The following is a 16406-nucleotide window of genomic DNA, read 5'->3' as shown; positions in this document are numbered from 1 at the left end:
CCCTAACTGTACTGATGTGTTGCTTTGTTTGTCCTTCTCTAGGGTCTAGTTAGGCATCTGCCCTCCTGGCTATTATCAGGCTTGTCTCAGTCGATTCTCTTTGAGGGAGGCACTTTATGATTGACGGACAATGGCAGAGCCGACGCTGTCTGAGAACCGGTCCAAGTTGAAAGACTTTATTGCCGTTCGTATAGTCCGATTGTGTTTGCTTGTCCCCCTCTGTCCCCTTGGTTCTGTGATACTGGCTCTTTTTCCCGCTACCCTCCCCCCACCAACCCTTCCTGAGATCATTGATCAGGGGAGGGGAGGGGGAGGGGGAGAGGGAAGGGAAAATAGAGCCGCCATGGCCTAGAACTTTCCCAGTTTCTGCACCGTGTTGTTGTCCTGTTGGGGAAGAAAACAAAATTGCAATTCATCCCGCATGGCCCGAACATCTCCCACTCACTGACAAGGGATGCTCTCGTTCAAACAGTCCATCGCCACCATCCGCGGCGACCTCTCCAACATCACTGCCCCGCCATTCGTCCTTGACACTAAATCGGCCGTCGAACTGCCTTCGTTCTGGGCCGAGAGACCCTCCATCTTCGTGGCTCCAGTGGCCGCACAAGATCCCGCCGAGCGAGCTTTGTTGGTGCTGAAATGGTTCCTCTCGTCACTGCGCAATCAGCAGTATGCGGGTAGGTCGCCGGCCGAGGGCGTGAAGAAGCCCATCAACGCTTTTCTCGGCGAGCTGTTCCTGGCCAGGTGGGAGGAGGACGACGACGACCGAGATGGAACTGGAGTGACAAGGCTGGTTAGCGAACAAGTTAGGTATGTTTGTGGCCGTCCCTTCCTGTCTTTCTTGCTCTTGGTTTGCCCTTTCAGGGTTAGGGGCTCGTTGGTATTCGTCGCTGCAGGCATCTCTCTGATTTCTCGCAAGTCATCACCCACCTGTCACTGCATGTCGGGTTTGGAACGAGAAACACGGCGTCACGGTAAGCTTGTCCCTCGTATGTCTTTCTTCTCCGCAACCTCTCGTTTGGATCTACCATCCAAAACGATCTACGGCGGTGGTTGCTGTCCCGAAATACACCAACACGTTCTCACATTCCCTTTGGTACCCAGGCAGAGGGCTATACCCGCCAGGAAATCACCTTCAGCGGCAACGTCAACATCCAGCAGATCGGGCACGCCACGCTCCACCTCGCGCACCACAATGAGACGTACCTGGTTCCGCTGCCCAACATCAAAATCAAGGGTCTTTTGACCGGCTCGCCCTACCCAGAGTTGCAGGGCACACACCACATCCCCTGCACGAGCGGGTACACTTCCACCATCGACTTTAGCGGGAGGGGTCTCTTCTCGGGCGCGGACAGGAAACATAGCTTCGAGGCCAGGGTCTATCGTGACGACCGTCACAGTGACGATGACGAGGAGGAGGGCCATGCTTCTCCCATTTACACCGTCTCGGGCCACTGGGACGGCCAGTTCGTGATCCGCGACCCAAGGCAGGACATCGAGCTCGAGACGTTTGACGTCACGACGGCCGCGACCACGGCGCTCGTTACAGACCCCATCACGGAGCAGGATCCGTGGGAATCTCGACGCGCGTGGTGCGACGTCCGCGAGGCCCTGCAGCGCGGGGACATGCAGGGCGCGGCGGACGCCAAGGCAAGAGTCGAGAACGGGCAGCGCGAGATGCGCAAGACGGACGGCGACGGCGCGGACTGGCAGCGTCTGTTCTTCCAGCCTGGCTCCCGTCCGTCCGAAGTCGCCGTATCACTGGCACAAAAGGTCGGACTGGTCCTCAACCCCGAGGACACGGTCGCGGCGTGGTCGTTCCGGCGCGACGAGTGGGACGGGGGGCGACTCCAGAAGCCATATCACGGGGACTTGAGGCCGGACAACTCACACGCCGCTGGCAGTGGTATTGGTGGTGCTACTGGGACTGGTACAGAAGGCGAAGAAAAAGACGACATCGTCGTCAACGGCGTCAATGGAGTCCCTTCTCCCTCCCACTCGCCCTCTCTACCTACCTCTCCCTCTATTCCTCCTCCGCCGCCGCCATCACCGCAGCAGAAGCGACATCGGGAGCAGCAGGAAGGAACTCCAGATGCCGCAGAGACGGGGACGACAAAAGACAGCGAGCAACAACAACCCACGACCATGACCGCGCGAGAAAAGACCCTGGTCGAACATTTCCTCCGAGATCGGTACTCGAGCAGGAGGAGGGCGTGAAGGAAAAGCTTCCAGAACTCGGTCGGCTCGGACAAAAGCGATATATCTTCCAATGTTTAAGGGGCGGGTGTTTGACAGTGTCCACCTACACATGCGCCCTGGCCCGGGCTTAGGTACCAAGGTGCACTTCTACTAGAGAGTCGGTAGTGATGACAATATCTGCAGATGCGGAGGGAGGTAGAGATGGAGATGACGAGGGATGTGCGAGAACAGGAGACATTCATTACATTCATTCATTGCTCGGACTATGCCGTTACCCAGACACTCAGACACCTGGTGATATTACCTGCAGTGCTTGTAACCTCGCTGGTGGGCAATTCCAGGAACCAAACCCCACCCCCCAACCCGACTCGCTTGCTCGCTTGCTAAGAACGGACAGTAAAGTAAGATAAAAAGGGGGAACTGCTATTCTGCCACTTCCTCCTGCACCCTGACGATTTCTCTGCACATCTTCAAGAACCTCTCGCGGTACTCGGGCGCCGTGGTGGTGATGCTCATGGGGCCCTTGTCGTCAATCATCCTCCACGCGTTGATGAGCATCGTCATGGTCTTCGCGTGGACTTTGTGCCTGGCCCAGAAAAAGTCGAGAATCACCGCGCGGAACAGCCACTTGTCGTCCTGGCTGGGCACGCCCGTCCGCCAGTTCGGCGGGTCGTTGAAAGGGTTCTGGCTCGCGTCGATCTCCACCGACGACTTGGGGATCCTCACCAGCATCAGGCTGTAGTCGACCGCGTTGTGTTTCGCCAGGAGTTCCGTGTCGGTTTCGAGGAGTTGGAAGAATTCATCGGCCTGTTCGCGACTGAGGAGGATTTTGTCGTCGAATTTGTCGGCGAGTTTGGACTTGGTGGCCTCCGAGGCGAGTTTGCCGCCAGCAATGTCACGCTCCGGGAAGAAATACGACATTGGCTTCAGATCAAAGGTCTGCCACTTGGAATCTTCCTTTTGGCCGTGCAACAGGTTCTCCATGACGAGATGGTAAGTTGGGGTGATCCTAAGGAGGCCTCCGATGCTCGGGTAACGCCATCCAAGGAAGTCGGTGATGCGGACGAGGAGCGACTTGGGGTAGGACTCCATGTGTGACACATATGGCTCGAGCAGTTCGTCTCGGAAGAAGGTGTGCTCGAAGTGACGAGGGATGGATTTGATGAGGAATCTGTTGTCTGTTGTATTGAAGAATGTCTGCAAGACGTCCTTGTTTAGTAATTTACATTTCAAGATGGAAGAAGACTTTGCACATACCGATCCCGAATAACCCATGTCACCCTTGGACACGAGCGAGGCCTTGTCCTTGAAGCTAGCCCGATACTCATCATCGGACAGAAGCCATGTCCTATTTCTGAGCCTCTTGAACAACTCGGGGCGAAGTCTGATCAAGAGCAGGCCGTAGAGAGCGAAGAAGGTCTTGATAGGACGCCACAGTCTGACCCGCTTCTCTGCCTCGTCGTCTTGTTGGATAGCAAAGACGATTGAGCGCGAGATCTTCTGGTCCCGACGGCTTCCCATGGCTTGACAATTAAGCTTTCCACTCCGAGAGTAGTAATCGATGTAACTGGGTGTGTTGGAAGTAAGTGCCTGGAAACGGATATATTTCAGGGAAAGATTGACGCCAAACAACGGTGACGTCAGTGACAACGATACTGGACACAAGGCTGCGCTAGACCGTTTTTGTCGTAGCAAGGCTGACCGACATTGACTGCGGTTGGCCAAGGCGCAGTCTCGATGATTCGACGGAAAGCCTGGATGCGACCAGACAAGCCCAGGCAGGTAACTGAATGACCAGGCCTAACTGCAAGGCTGGATTGGCGTGCCAATGCCCGCTCTCTCTCTCTTTCTCTCTCTACCCGAGATCTGGTTAACCGAAGTACCTCTGCACCCGAGTTGCAGACCTCGGTAACACACCCTCTTCTTACCCCACAACCCCGGTCAAGGCTCCCCGATCAAATAACGGCTGGGAGGACTAGCCGAACAAGAGGGAACTTGCTCTGTCCACAAAGATTTTCTATCACATTAACAGTGACGGAGTTGGAGGCCTTTCTATTTGTTGGCATTGTTGGAAGGAACTTAGAAGTTACCCTTGCCCGGCATCAGACATCATGGCTAGAATCTATCGCAATCCCGACAAACCTGTTGTTGATGTCCCGAAGGTGGACTTGTTGACCTTGCTGTTTGGTATGTGTCCCACGGTTCAATTTCTGATAAGAGACGTTGCTGATAACCAGCCAGAGACTGAACACTGTGCGGCTCAGGACGACACTGTTTTACATCTAGAAGCATCGAACCCGTCAAACAAGATCACCAAGAAGCAGCTCCGGAACCTCACTGAGCGCATTGCCCATGGTCTACGGAAACACTATGGTGTCGGTGCCAGTGGTCCGAACAAGGATGTCATCACTGTCATCAGCTACGGCCAAACCATGGTGCCAGCAGCCTTTTATGGCACCATCGCTGCTGGAGGAGTTTATTCTGCCGCCAGTCCTTCTTCGACGGTGGCAGATCTGGCTCGACAGGTCAGCGTCGGTACCAGCCGCCTGATTATCTGTGGTTCGGAACACAAAGACGTGGCAACCCAGGCGGCGAAACAGTGTAATCTTCCACTAGAAAGGGTTCTGGTGCTGGATTCCAATCCTTGGAGCTTGGCGAGCCTAGATGGCCGCATCAATGTCATCTCGGACCAGACCCTGACGTGGGAGCGCATTACCGATCCCACGGCGTTGAAGAAGAGTCTGATTGTGATTCTATGGTCCTCGGGCACCACGGGTCTTCCCAAGGGAGTCATGATCTCCCACGAAAACCTCGTGCAAGAGTCATTTGTAACGTCGGTGGCCGGCAGAGAGTGGGCTGCGAAGCAGATTGCAGCCGGGAAGGAGCTCAAGCCGTACCGGACTCTCGCTCATCTCCCTATCAGCCATATTGCTGGCCTGTTCGGATATCTCGTCGCACCCTTCTATTCGGGCGGGTTGGTGGTGTGGATGCGCAAGTACGAGTGGAACCTACTGTTGAAGTATGCCAAACAGTACGAGATTACCGCCTTCTACACCGTCCCGTCCATATACCTCCGCATATCCAAGGCCCCTGAGGTGAAGGACGCCTTCAAGTCCCTCGATGCTGCTACAACTGGCGCGGCTCCTATGGACGGCGATTTGCAGACTGCTGCAAATTCCAAACTTGGTCAAGGCGAGACCTTCATCGGTCAAACGTGGGGATTGAGTGAGACAACAGGCGCGGTGACAATGATGCCGAGGGGTCAGAGTGATACGACTGGAAGCATTTCTCCGATCCTCCCCAATGTCGAAATCAGGTAAGATGATATTCCAGATTTGATTTTGCCACTCCTGTTACTCACTGTTTCCGCAGGATGGTCGACGAGAACTACAACGACGTTGAGCCGGGCCAGGAAGGTGAAATGCTGGTCCGAAGTCCGCTCGTCACGCAAGGCTACTTTAACAATCCCCAAGCGACGAAAGAATCATTCCACGGGGACTGGTTCTGCACTGGCGATATTGGAATTCTGCGGAATGGCAAGTTCTACATCGTCGACAGAAAGAAGGTTCGTTTTCCCCCAGAGAGAGAGGCAATAGTCCCGGACGTCCATTCGAATCATTTTGCTCACAATAAATGATTTTTCTAGGAGCTCCTCAAATACAAGGGCCTCCAAGTGGCGCCCGCCGAGATCGAGAATCTACTCTTCACCCACCCCAAGATCCAGGAAGCGGCCGTCGTCGGCGTCAACATGCCAGACGACCCCGGGACGGATCTGCCGCGGGCCTATGTCGTCGCCGACCCCAAGGAAATCAGCGAGGAGGAAATCAAGGACTTTGTCAAGCAGCGTCTCGCGCCGTACAAGCAGCTCCGAGGAGGGGTCGTCTTTGTGAAGGAGCTGCCGAAGAACGCCATCGGCAAGTATCTGCGGAGGGAGCTCCGAGAGCGGGCGAAGCGGGAATTGGGCCTGGTCAAGCCGTCGAAGCTATAGGGGAGGAAGGACTATAGACGTAGATACATACCCTCGGGGGCTGAGGAAGGGTTACTAGTAGTACTTAGTATCTATAGTATATATGGCACCATAAAGAACTCTCCGGCGCTCGCTCACATTTCTCAAACATCACTTGGCGTGGTGATACGCCCACAATATTCCCTGTCTGCCACCTTTCCTATGAGGGCCAGGAGTAGTAAAAGCAATTCCATTCACTGACTGACTGATCGACTGACTGTATGAGACAAGTAGGGCTGCTAGTTAGTACCCTTGCCCGTATTAAGCGCATCGAACATCAGATAGTAGTAGTAGTAGGAAGGAGGGCCCACCTATAGTGAGCACACATAGCGGTGACCTGGATTACATCAATTGGTAGTAATTATCAGATACAGTAACGCTGTGCAGCTATGTAGTCGGTCAAGAAGTGGTAGTAGGTGGCAAGACTAATCGAGGCATTCGGAGTGATATCACATATGGCCCAAATAGGTGGTTAGTATAGATACTTTACCGGCCTCCTTAGATAGTTTGATACTACATAGATAGATACATAGATACAGCATAGATAGTACAGTGCTGATGATGCATATTGACTCAGCATCTTAAGGTTAAAATTTAAGGACGCATCAATGTAGCTAATGCGCATTCGAGGTCTATCACACGAGAGTAGCATTAAAACTGTATCTAAATAACTAGGGGTGGGCAAGATCACTAGTAGATAGTGTAGCGTCTGTTGTACATTATTAACAGTTGTACAAGCTAGATTCAGGGCTCGAGCGAGGGGGCGACAATTTGAAGGTACCTACGCTGGGAATTGATCTCAATCTAAGGTAAGAAGTTGAGTTGAGCTGGATTTGATCAGGGTTGGGCGGGGAGAAAGGCTGCATTCCATCCTGATGGTAAGGCAAGCGGGTTTTGAATCATGTCGAGAGAGGCTCTGCAGCAGTGTCAGGTCGACACTTGATTCGAATCATCTACCTCGCTCGATTGCCTTTTGCAAACGTTCTTTTCTGCCCAGTTGGCCAAACTACCAGTAAATGACATGCTTGTCTAGTTTTATGCCCCGTGAGTACTACACTCAGACCCAGTGCATGGTAGTAGGTACATATCGAGCTGATACTACATCCGGTCATAGATCGTATCAGTGCAGTAGTACACCCGAGATAGAGCTAACTAACGTCGACGACTATTTGTTATCCCGTTCTACAAAGTAGAGAACTCCTCGGACAAGAATATATGAGTTAAACTAATTGCTCCTCGATCCTTCATCCAGCACACTGCTTATACAGTGTCGACGGCCAATTTTCGTGCAAAAGGGTACATATTGAAAAGAGTGTGTTGTTTCAACAGCACACTTCCGCGAAGATTTGCCCACTAACTGCCAAAATGAAACGAGTCACGAAATTCGCTCAAAGTGGTCTAGCTGCGCTTCTCGCCTAACTTGGTATTTCCCAAAACGGTGCTGCAATAGCGACTGACTACTGGTACTATTCGCAAAGATTGAGTGAGAATAGCGACCTTGTTAATAGCGACTGACTACTGGTACTATTCGCAAAGATTGAGTGAGAATAGCGACCTTGAGTGTAGAAGACATTCCAACGAATGATTGCAACATGCCATTGCTCATCGCCTGATCGGACCGGATCGCCTAAAGTATATAGTACTTAGTAGCTACGCTCTCATCGTTACACTCTTTCAAACCTAACTTTAGTTAACTACTTCACCATAGCTCATATACAAAACCGCAACTCAGGTGACGCAGGAAGCAGCGCTGACACCTGCGCTCCTCACGCTTTGCGTCTTTCTCTCCCTCTCTGGTCAATAGAATGATAATCACTAAACAACTATATACTAGTACCCCAAAGCAAATGATTTACTAAACAGCTACACCCCCTTAAGCGAATACTAACTGTCTCTCGATATATATCTTACCACTTGTATATAAAATGTGGATCTGAGTCACCCAACTCGGGCTGAGGTGGGATCGGATTTCCAGCCTCCTCTGCGCGCGCAAGTTGCTCTCTACGGCGCTTGTTCACCACCTTGATCCCAATCATCATACCCACAATTGCCAGGAACGCCACTCCCGCCATCCCCATGGCGACATACATCCCGCGGAGATATCGAGGTGCCGAGTCACTGGTGAAAATCTGGCCAACAGCAACACCCGCTGTGTTGGCGAGGGTAGTTGTCGCACCCAACATGGTAGCTCGTTTGAAATGCCTTGCCACATTGTCATTAAGCCACATCAGTGAAGTGCCGGTGTTTGCGTAGATGGCGGTTGCAACAACTGATGGAAATTGCGGTCAGCTTTCTTCTTGTCTGATATACAGCTTCTATCCCGAGCCTGCACAGCTCCGGTGTGCCGGGTGGCAATAACAAGACTTACCGAAGCAGCCAAAATATCGAACACCGAGAGACTTGACCGACACCAAGATCGAGTAACCGATGATTAGAACCAGGAGATGAAAGGCGATGAAAGGTCCACGGTAACCAGATCTATCGGATGCCCAAGCAATGAACAGACACCAACACATGCCCCAGAAATAGATTGGCACAGTCATCAAGTTGGCTTTGACGCCGTGGTACCCCAAGCCACTGATGATCGAGGGAAGAAATGTGGTGAACGAATACAGGGAGATGTTGATAGAAAATTGGTAGATCCAGCTGTTCCGAGTGTGATCAGTGACCGACACGGCCAGGCAGAGAGAGAGAGCAGCCGGGCGCAATTGGTTTTTTAAACTTACAAGCAGTACCACTTGGGGTCTTTGACCACCTTGATGACTTCGGTCCAGCTAAATTTTTCATCGTAACCCCAGTGAGGATCATTGTCGTATCTAGCCCTCATGATCTGCTTCTCCTCGGGACCGAGGAACCAAGCATCAACCGGCGAGGTAGGGAACAGGAACCAAAAGGCCGGTACGAGGACGATGGTGATCAGTCCCTCGACGACAAACAGCCACCGCCAGCCCTCGAAATTGCCTGGGCCACGCAGTTGGCAGAGCCCATAGGCCAGAATGCCACCAAAGGCGCTCGAGCATGCTGAAAATGCGAAAATTACGGCTGATCGCTTCGCCCGCTCCTCTTTCTTATAGACGAGTCCCAGATAGACATCTATCGCAGCGGAGAAACGTCGTCAGTCACAACACATTCTCCCAAAGGAGGTCTGAAATTCAAAAACTGGGGCGCTCACTAATGCACGGGATCAATCCAGCTTCGAAGGCACCAATCAATAGCCGACAGGCATACAAGCCCTTGTAGTCCTGAATGAAGCCCATTCCAAGACATGCGATACCCCAAGAGAAGGCACAGACGGAGAGGAGCGGTTTCGCACCGACAATCTTCAATAGGACAGCGACTGGGGTCTCAAAGGGTACGTATGTGGCAAAGAGGAGTGTTGTCGCAGTACCAAATTGGTTACCAACGAGGCCGATGTCAACGTCCATGCCGGCGACTTTGGCATTACCAATGTTACTCCTGCGGGTGAGATAAACCAGTCAACCACCAGCTCTCTGACATTACATCAAAATGGACGGGTGCATACCGATCGAGATTGGCGGACATGTAGAAAAGTCCCAGGAGACCAATAGCGTAGAACTGTCCAGGGATCAATCAGCACATGGCCTCGCGACGGCTGGGCGACAAAGCGAGGGAGGGCCCACATCGAATTTCCTCATCAGCTTCCTCTCCTTGACAGGATCGATATAGAAGGTAGAAATTCCTGGCGTATCGACGCTCTTGCACTCGTCGACGACGGTCTTTTCGGTGGCGGTCGCAAGCTTAGGTTCGACTGCGCCTAGGTCCTGCAAAGGGCCATGGTTACTTGTCTCAGTCATGCTTGCAATTTGTCAAGATTTTCGCCCACAGAGCTCTCCACCAAATAGATTGTGACTTGTTGCGAGAAGATTATGAGCTGTTCAAGAGTCGCCATCTACAAGACGTGGGGACTGGATTATAACATAGTCCAACACATCAACTTGTCCTATGGCCTGCACCGGGTCGAAGCCAACTGTAGTTGTGTATGCCACGATCGGGCTTCCTTTGACAAGTCCCGGCCTTTTGGACTAAAGTCTAAGATAGGAAAGATCGGTATATGGCGCAGGTCGCCGAGGGATAGTGATAGGGATGTGGGCCCGGCATAAACGCCCATCAACCCCGAAAGAGCGTGAGGACATGGCTTGGCCTGAAATGCCCAGTACTCCTTCTCTCGTGGTGAAGTCCGCGGTAGAAGCTCTCTTAAGACAGATTGCCAGCGTTGTCATGGCTAAGAGAGCGTTCCATAGACCCAAAAAATCAAACCTTTGGTATTTGGCGCCTAGATTTTGGTGATGGGGTCCTACGACAACCGTTCCACGACGCTGGCAACAGAGTTGGATTGTCCAGGAGTTCGAATTGCAGTTGACCGGGGAGGCACCTTTTGTGACTTGTGAGACAGAATACACTTATTTTATTTTTGCTGTAGCTGACCCGGTGTGTGGGAATATAGCTGGGCGCGAATTCCTGGGCGGGAGGATGCACTGGTATTTAAACTTCTCTCAAATGCTCCTGATCAGTACGAGGATGCCCCTACGGAAGGCATTCGAAGGATACTTGGCATCGCCAGGGGCGAAGAAATCCCAAAGGGCACTCTCATCGATCTCGATGGAGTCGAGTCTATTCGCATGGGCACAACGGTCGCCACCAAGTGAGACAGACCTATTCCTCGTTTTTGATGAGCAGACGAAACGTGGAAGGAAAATACGCTGATTCATTGTGACCAGTGCACTCCTCGAAAGACAGGGCGAGCGCGTGGCTCTGATGATAACCAAGGGATTTCACGACTTGTTGGTCATTGGAAATCAGGCTCGGCCCCATCTGTTCGACCTGTCCATCACCAAGCTTGATGTGCTGTATGAGACGGTGGTCGAAGTCGATGAGAGAGTCACCGTGGAAGGCTTCTCTGAAGACCCCGATCCGTTGCCTATCGACGTGAGCTCAGATGTCGGGCTCGTGGAAGGTTTAACAGGCGAGGCAATCCGCATTCTCAAGCGACCTGATCTGGACGCGGTTACCAAAGACTTGCACGGGCTTTGGAAAGAGGGCTATCGAGATATCGCACTGGCACTGCTCCACTCATACGCCTATCCGAATCATGAAGCAGCCATTGCCAAAATCGCCCGCAGCATGGGCTTCAACGTCTCCGTCTCATCCGAGTTACAGCCTATGATCAAGATCGTGCCTCGAGCTCAGTCAGCGACGGCAGATGCCTATCTGTCCCCGGTCATTACGCGGTATTTGAACAGCTTTCGAACCTCCTTCAAAGGTCACCTTCTCGACAAAAACGCAAACAAGTTCCTCCTCTGCCAGTCTGATGGCGGACTAACCCCCATCAACGCATTCACAGGCCTTCGAGCCATCTTGTCAGGGCCAGCAGGCGGTGTTATTGGCTGTGCGAAGACTTGCTTTGACCACGAGTCACGCACGCCCATCTTAGGCTTCGACATGGGAGGCACGAGCACGGACGTTTCACGGTTCAGCGGGGAGTTTGAACATGTGTTTGAAACAACGACGGCCCAAGTGACCATCCAAACACCTCAACTAGATGTTCAGACTGGTAAGTGTTTATCTAGTAACCGATACTATTGCGTTTTGTTCCGTTGCTGAAACTTGTTTTTTACAGTCGCCGCTGGTGGAGGGAGCCGGCTCTTCTACAGCAATGGCCTCTTTGTAGTCGGGCCAGAATCCGCCGGGGCTGATCCTGGACCCGCGTGTTATGCAAAGGGGGGGCCACTCACAATCACCGATGCGAACTTCTTCCTCGGGCGCATCTTGCCAGATTATTTTGCTCGTCCCTTGGACATGGCCGTGGTGGAGAAGCGGTTCCTGGAATTGACCACCGAAATCAACTCGCAAAGACAAGATGTCTTGACCCCCGAGCAGGTTGCCATGGGGTTCTTGCAGGTCGCCAACGCTGCCATGACTCGCCCGATTCGCTCTCTCAGCGAGGGCCGCGGGTTTGAAACCTCTTCTCATCATCTCGTCTGCTTCGGAGGCGCCGGTGGCCAACACGCCACTGCCATGGCACGGGATCTGGGTATCAAGCGAGTCATCATCCATCGATATTCGAGCATCTTGTCGGCGTACGGCATGGCTCTGGCAGATGTCGTTGTCGACCTTCAGGAGCCCGAGTCTGTCGTTTTCTCTTCGGCTGCCGCTCAAAGGATCCAAGGACGTCTCGAGGTGTTGAAGGAGCGGGCGATAGGCCAGCTGGTTTCCCAGGGTTTCCCAGCCGACAGAATTACCTGCGAGAGCTATCTTAATATGCGTTACCGCGGCAGTGACAGTTCTCTCATGATCCAGTCGAGTCCCGATCAAGGGTTTGACACAACTTTTATAACCCGGCACAGGCGCGAATTTGGGTTTGACCAGCCGCGAGAAATCCTGGTCGACGACATTCGGGTCCGAGGAATAGGAAAGGGAATGGATCTCCCCACAACCAGTCCGTTTTCTGAGCTGAATCAGATCCAGGAATCATCGATCCCAACGCCAGAACTGGGTGAGCAATTCGTTCGAAAAGTGTATTTCGAGAAGCAGGGCTGGGTGGATGCCAAAATCTACCATCTCAACACCACCCCGAAAGGCACGCGACTGCGTGGTCCAGCCCTGGTGGTCGATGAGACGCAGACAATTGTCCTCGACCCCGACAGTCAGGCAAGCGTTTTATCCGAGCACGTTGTCATCGAATTGCTGGATACAAAGGATGCGGATATCGGGATCGAGGAGATCGACCCTATTCGCCTCTCTGTTTTTGGTCATCGATTCATGAGTGTTGCCGAGCAGGTGAGAAGACGTCTCTTTTGGGACAGGGGAGAACCGAAAGTGTTTCAGAGAAACTAACACTGGCTTTCAGATGGGAGAGACACTCCGGAAAACCTCAATCTCGACCAACATCAAGGAACGTCTCGACTACAGTTGTGCAGTATTTGACGCCAGTGGCAGACTTGTTGCCAACGCACCCCATATTCCGGGTCACTTGGGTTCCATGAGCTACGCAATCCGCTATCAAGCCGAACGCTATGCCAAAGGTGAACTCAAGCCTGGCGACGTTCTACTCGCTAATCATCCCTGCGCGGGTGGCACGCATCTCCCCGACCTTACGGTGATAACACCCGTCTTCGATGATGATGACCACCCCAATGACATCCTCTTTTTCGTCGCCAACCGAGGTCACCACGCGGACATTGGCGGAATGGCGGCAGGTTCGATGCCACCCAATTCCACCGAGTTGTGGCAGGAAGGCGCCGCCATCGAGTCTTTTAAGCTGGTCAATCAAGGTGTGTTTGACGAGGAGGGTTTGATAAACCTCTTATTTGAGGTCCCCGGCAAATACCCGGGCTGTTCTGGTACACGGACTTTGAAGGACAACATCGCAGATCTCAAGGCCGGGATTGCCGCCAACCAGCGAGGCATCAACCTCATCCACGGACTCATTCACGAATATACGTGGCCTGTCGTCGAGTTCTACATGGACGGGATTCAGAAGAATGCCGAGAACACCATCCGTGCACTCCTCAAGGTGTTCAGCAAGAGATTTCGAGGACGGCCCCTGCGCGCCGTTGACCATCTCGATGACGGGACGGCTCTCGTTCTGAACATCACCATCGATCCCCACGATGGTTCTGCCAAGTTCGACTTCACCGGGACCGGGCCAGAAGCCTGGAACAATCTGAATGCTCCTCCAGCGATCATGTTCAGTGGTATCATGTACTGCCTTCGGACGATGGTGGCTGCGGACATCCCGCTGAACCAGGGCTGTCTGACGCCGATCGAGGTCATCTGTCCACCGAATTCAATCCTCAAGCCAAATTTGAAGGCAGCGACGGTCGGCTCCAACGTCGAGACCTCGCAGCGGATCGTGGACGTCATCTACAAGGCCTTCCGCGTTGCCGGAGCCAGTCAAGGAACGTGCAACAACTTGACATTCGGCTACGGTGGCACCGACGACAAGGGCAGTGTTGTCAAGGGGTTCGGGTACTACGAAACCATCGCTGGAGGCTCGGGTGCCGGAGCCGACTGGGACGGTCAGCATGGAGTTCACACGCACATCACGAACACACGGATGACGGACCCAGAAACGTTGGAAAAGCGGTACCCGGTCTTGCTGCGCGAGTTCTCCATCCGGGCCGGCAGTGGCGGCGCCGGCCGTCACCGCGGAGGCGACGGTTGTGTGCGAGACATCGAGATCCGCCGCCCGATGCAGGTCAGCATTCTATCCGAACGACGTGTCATTGCCCCCTACGGCATGGCCGGCGGGGAGGAAGGCGCGCGGGGGATCAATCTCTGGATTCGACATGACCCGGACGACCGCTCCACCAGAACCATTAGCCTGGGTGGTAAGGCAAGTGTGGATATGAATGTTGGCGACCGCATCGTTGTCCTGACGCCAGGTGGTGGCGGTTATGGCGTCTCGCCGGATAAAGTCGCGGAACCCGAGTTGGAGACTGAATTCACAATAAAAGACCGGGTGAGACTGTTTTGAGAAAGAACATTTATAGGGAACCCCCCCCCCCCCCCCCGGCCGGAGAGGGAACGTGAGTGTCAGTATTCGTCCCTTGTTCGACAACTGTCTTTGTTGCATGAACGGACCATGTTAGAAAAAGCCTATTTTGAATTCTAGATCCAGGACAAGCACACAAATAAAAACACGTATGATCATTTGTCCCACTGATGTCTACCAAACATGATCGTTGAGAAAGATACATTTCTATTGGGTGGCCGCGTGCCTGTTGCTCTTCATCACTGAGGCCTGCGAACGACTTGATCGATTGCGTTTGCTACGTACGCAACATTGTGCGTGTTCACTGTATTTTCACGTCCCCGTCAGTGCGTGCCCAAGGTCAAGGATTTGATGAACAGCTCACAGCCAGCGATGGATATACGGCCCGAAGCGAGCATGTAGATACTGTAATCTTCTCTGAGCAGCTCAACTTGCGCCGGGGTCAATCCAGTGTAGGAGAACATGCCGATCTGATCCACGATGTGTCTCCAATCGCCGGGAGTTTCCAAGGCGCGCAGGGCCTCGTATAACGCGGATCGCATGGCTCGAATCCGTCCACTCATTGTTTGGAGGTCGATTTTCCACTCGTCGAAGAGAGTCTGGTCGCGTAGCACGGTTGCCGCAATGCGCGCCCCATAGACAGGAGGTGTTGATATCTCGCCCCGCGAAAGCCGTGCGAGTTGAGAGCGGATGTTCGTTACCGAATCAGCCGCCGTCGACGTGACCAGGTGGAATGCGCCCACTCGCTCCCCATACAGACCCAAGTTCTTGGCGAATGATTGTGCGACGCCAAATTCCAGCGTCTGTCTGGAAAGAAAGTGCCTAATCGGCCAGGCATCTTCATCGAGAGAACCGGTAGCGAACCCTTGACTTTGTGTGTGTTTCTGTCAGACTCTGATGGCGCGCGAGTAGAGGCCGTGGATATCGACTCACTAAGCACAGTCGAAGAAGGGTAACAACTTCTTGGTCTCACAGAGGCCCGCAATTGCCTTCCATTGTTCTAGTGAGGGATCGATGCCGGTAGGGTTGTGGGCGCAAGCGTGAAGAATAATGACATCTCCGGCCATGGCTTCCCTCTGTATCACGTCCACCATACCGTCAAAGTCCAAAGACCTCGAGGTATTTTCATAGTAGGGGTAGACTCTCTGTTGAATCTTGTCATCTACCAGAGTCCAGATCAGGTGATGATTGTCCCATGTCGGGTCCGAGATCCAGACTTGCTTCGGTTGGGTCGTGTCGGCGAAGAATCTGGCCCCGAGGTGATTTGCGCCCGTCCCCGAAATGCACTGGACCGAAGCAATGCGGGAGCATATGCTTTCATCATCTGTACCAAAAACGAGCGATTGCGCGGCTGTGATGAACTCGGCGTGACCGACAATGGGAAGGTACTCGTGGTTCACCGTTGGATCGGCGTCAAGTCTCGACTTGGCCTGTTCCGAATTAGTAGACGAATGTGGTCTGAAATTCGAACGGCTAGGAGGACTGCTGACCTTCTTGACGACAGGCAAGACCCACGGCTTACCATTGTCATCTCTGTACACTCCAGAGCCTAGACTGACTTTGTTGGGGGATGTGTCCGCATTGTAGGCTGTCGTCAGGGCGAATGCGGCATCTGACGGCGCCAGCGGAACTGCTGAAAACAGCGATCCGATCGATCTGGTTGCCATCTATAATCCGGTTGGTCGT

At 53.2% G+C, this 16406-nt stretch overlaps 6 protein-coding genes across 6 annotated transcripts; 3 read left to right on the top strand and 3 right to left on the bottom strand.

Annotated features, from left to right (window-relative positions):
* Positions 1–130: 130 nt before the first annotated feature.
* AYO21_04139 (hypothetical protein) lies at positions 131–2217 on the top strand (the record flags this gene model as incomplete). The annotated part of the gene is made up of 4 exons (XM_022654112.1): positions 131–184; positions 473–810; positions 920–974; positions 1105–2217. 4 exons carry the CDS (start codon positions 131–133, stop codon positions 2215–2217), a joined length of 1560 nt encoding a protein of 519 aa, XP_022513627.1.
* A 405-nt stretch (positions 2218–2622) lies between these two features.
* AYO21_04138 (hypothetical protein) lies at positions 2623–3720 on the bottom strand (the record flags this gene model as incomplete). Its single annotated transcript, XM_022654111.1, has 1 exon — positions 2623–3720. One exon carries the CDS (start codon positions 3718–3720, stop codon positions 2623–2625), a length of 1098 nt encoding a protein of 365 aa, XP_022513626.1.
* A 590-nt stretch (positions 3721–4310) lies between these two features.
* AYO21_04137 (hypothetical protein) lies at positions 4311–6187 on the top strand (the record flags this gene model as incomplete). Its single annotated transcript, XM_022654110.1, has 4 exons — positions 4311–4386; positions 4441–5515; positions 5572–5764; positions 5846–6187. The coding sequence occupies 4 exons, from the start codon at positions 4311–4313 to the stop codon at positions 6185–6187; spliced, it is 1686 nt and encodes a 561-aa protein (XP_022513625.1).
* A 1925-nt stretch (positions 6188–8112) lies between these two features.
* On the bottom strand, positions 8113–10020 carry AYO21_04136 (hypothetical protein; the record flags this gene model as incomplete). Its single annotated transcript, XM_022654109.1, has 6 exons — positions 8113–8474; positions 8574–8851; positions 8932–9298; positions 9378–9661; positions 9729–9781; positions 9847–10020. The coding sequence occupies 6 exons, from the start codon at positions 10018–10020 to the stop codon at positions 8113–8115; spliced, it is 1518 nt and encodes a 505-aa protein (XP_022513624.1).
* Positions 10021–10512: 492 nt separating this feature from the next.
* Positions 10513–14702, top strand: AYO21_04135 (hypothetical protein; the record flags this gene model as incomplete). The annotated part of the gene is made up of 5 exons (XM_022654108.1): positions 10513–10610; positions 10671–10868; positions 10945–11777; positions 11844–13003; positions 13074–14702. 5 exons carry the CDS (start codon positions 10513–10515, stop codon positions 14700–14702), a joined length of 3918 nt encoding a protein of 1305 aa, XP_022513623.1.
* Positions 14703–15043: 341 nt separating this feature from the next.
* Positions 15044–16387, bottom strand: AYO21_04134 (hypothetical protein; the record flags this gene model as incomplete). The annotated part of the gene is made up of 3 exons (XM_022654107.1): positions 15044–15590; positions 15654–16150; positions 16211–16387. The coding sequence occupies 3 exons, from the start codon at positions 16385–16387 to the stop codon at positions 15044–15046; spliced, it is 1221 nt and encodes a 406-aa protein (XP_022513622.1).
* Between the last annotated feature and the right edge of the window lie 19 nt (positions 16388–16406).

This window comes from Fonsecaea monophora (genome assembly GCF_001642475.1).
Source record: "Fonsecaea monophora strain CBS 269.37 chromosome Unknown Scaff22, whole genome shotgun sequence".
Taxonomy (NCBI): Eukaryota; Fungi; Ascomycota; class Eurotiomycetes; order Chaetothyriales; family Herpotrichiellaceae; genus Fonsecaea; species Fonsecaea monophora.
This window is presented reverse-complemented; position numbering and strand designations above follow the sequence as displayed.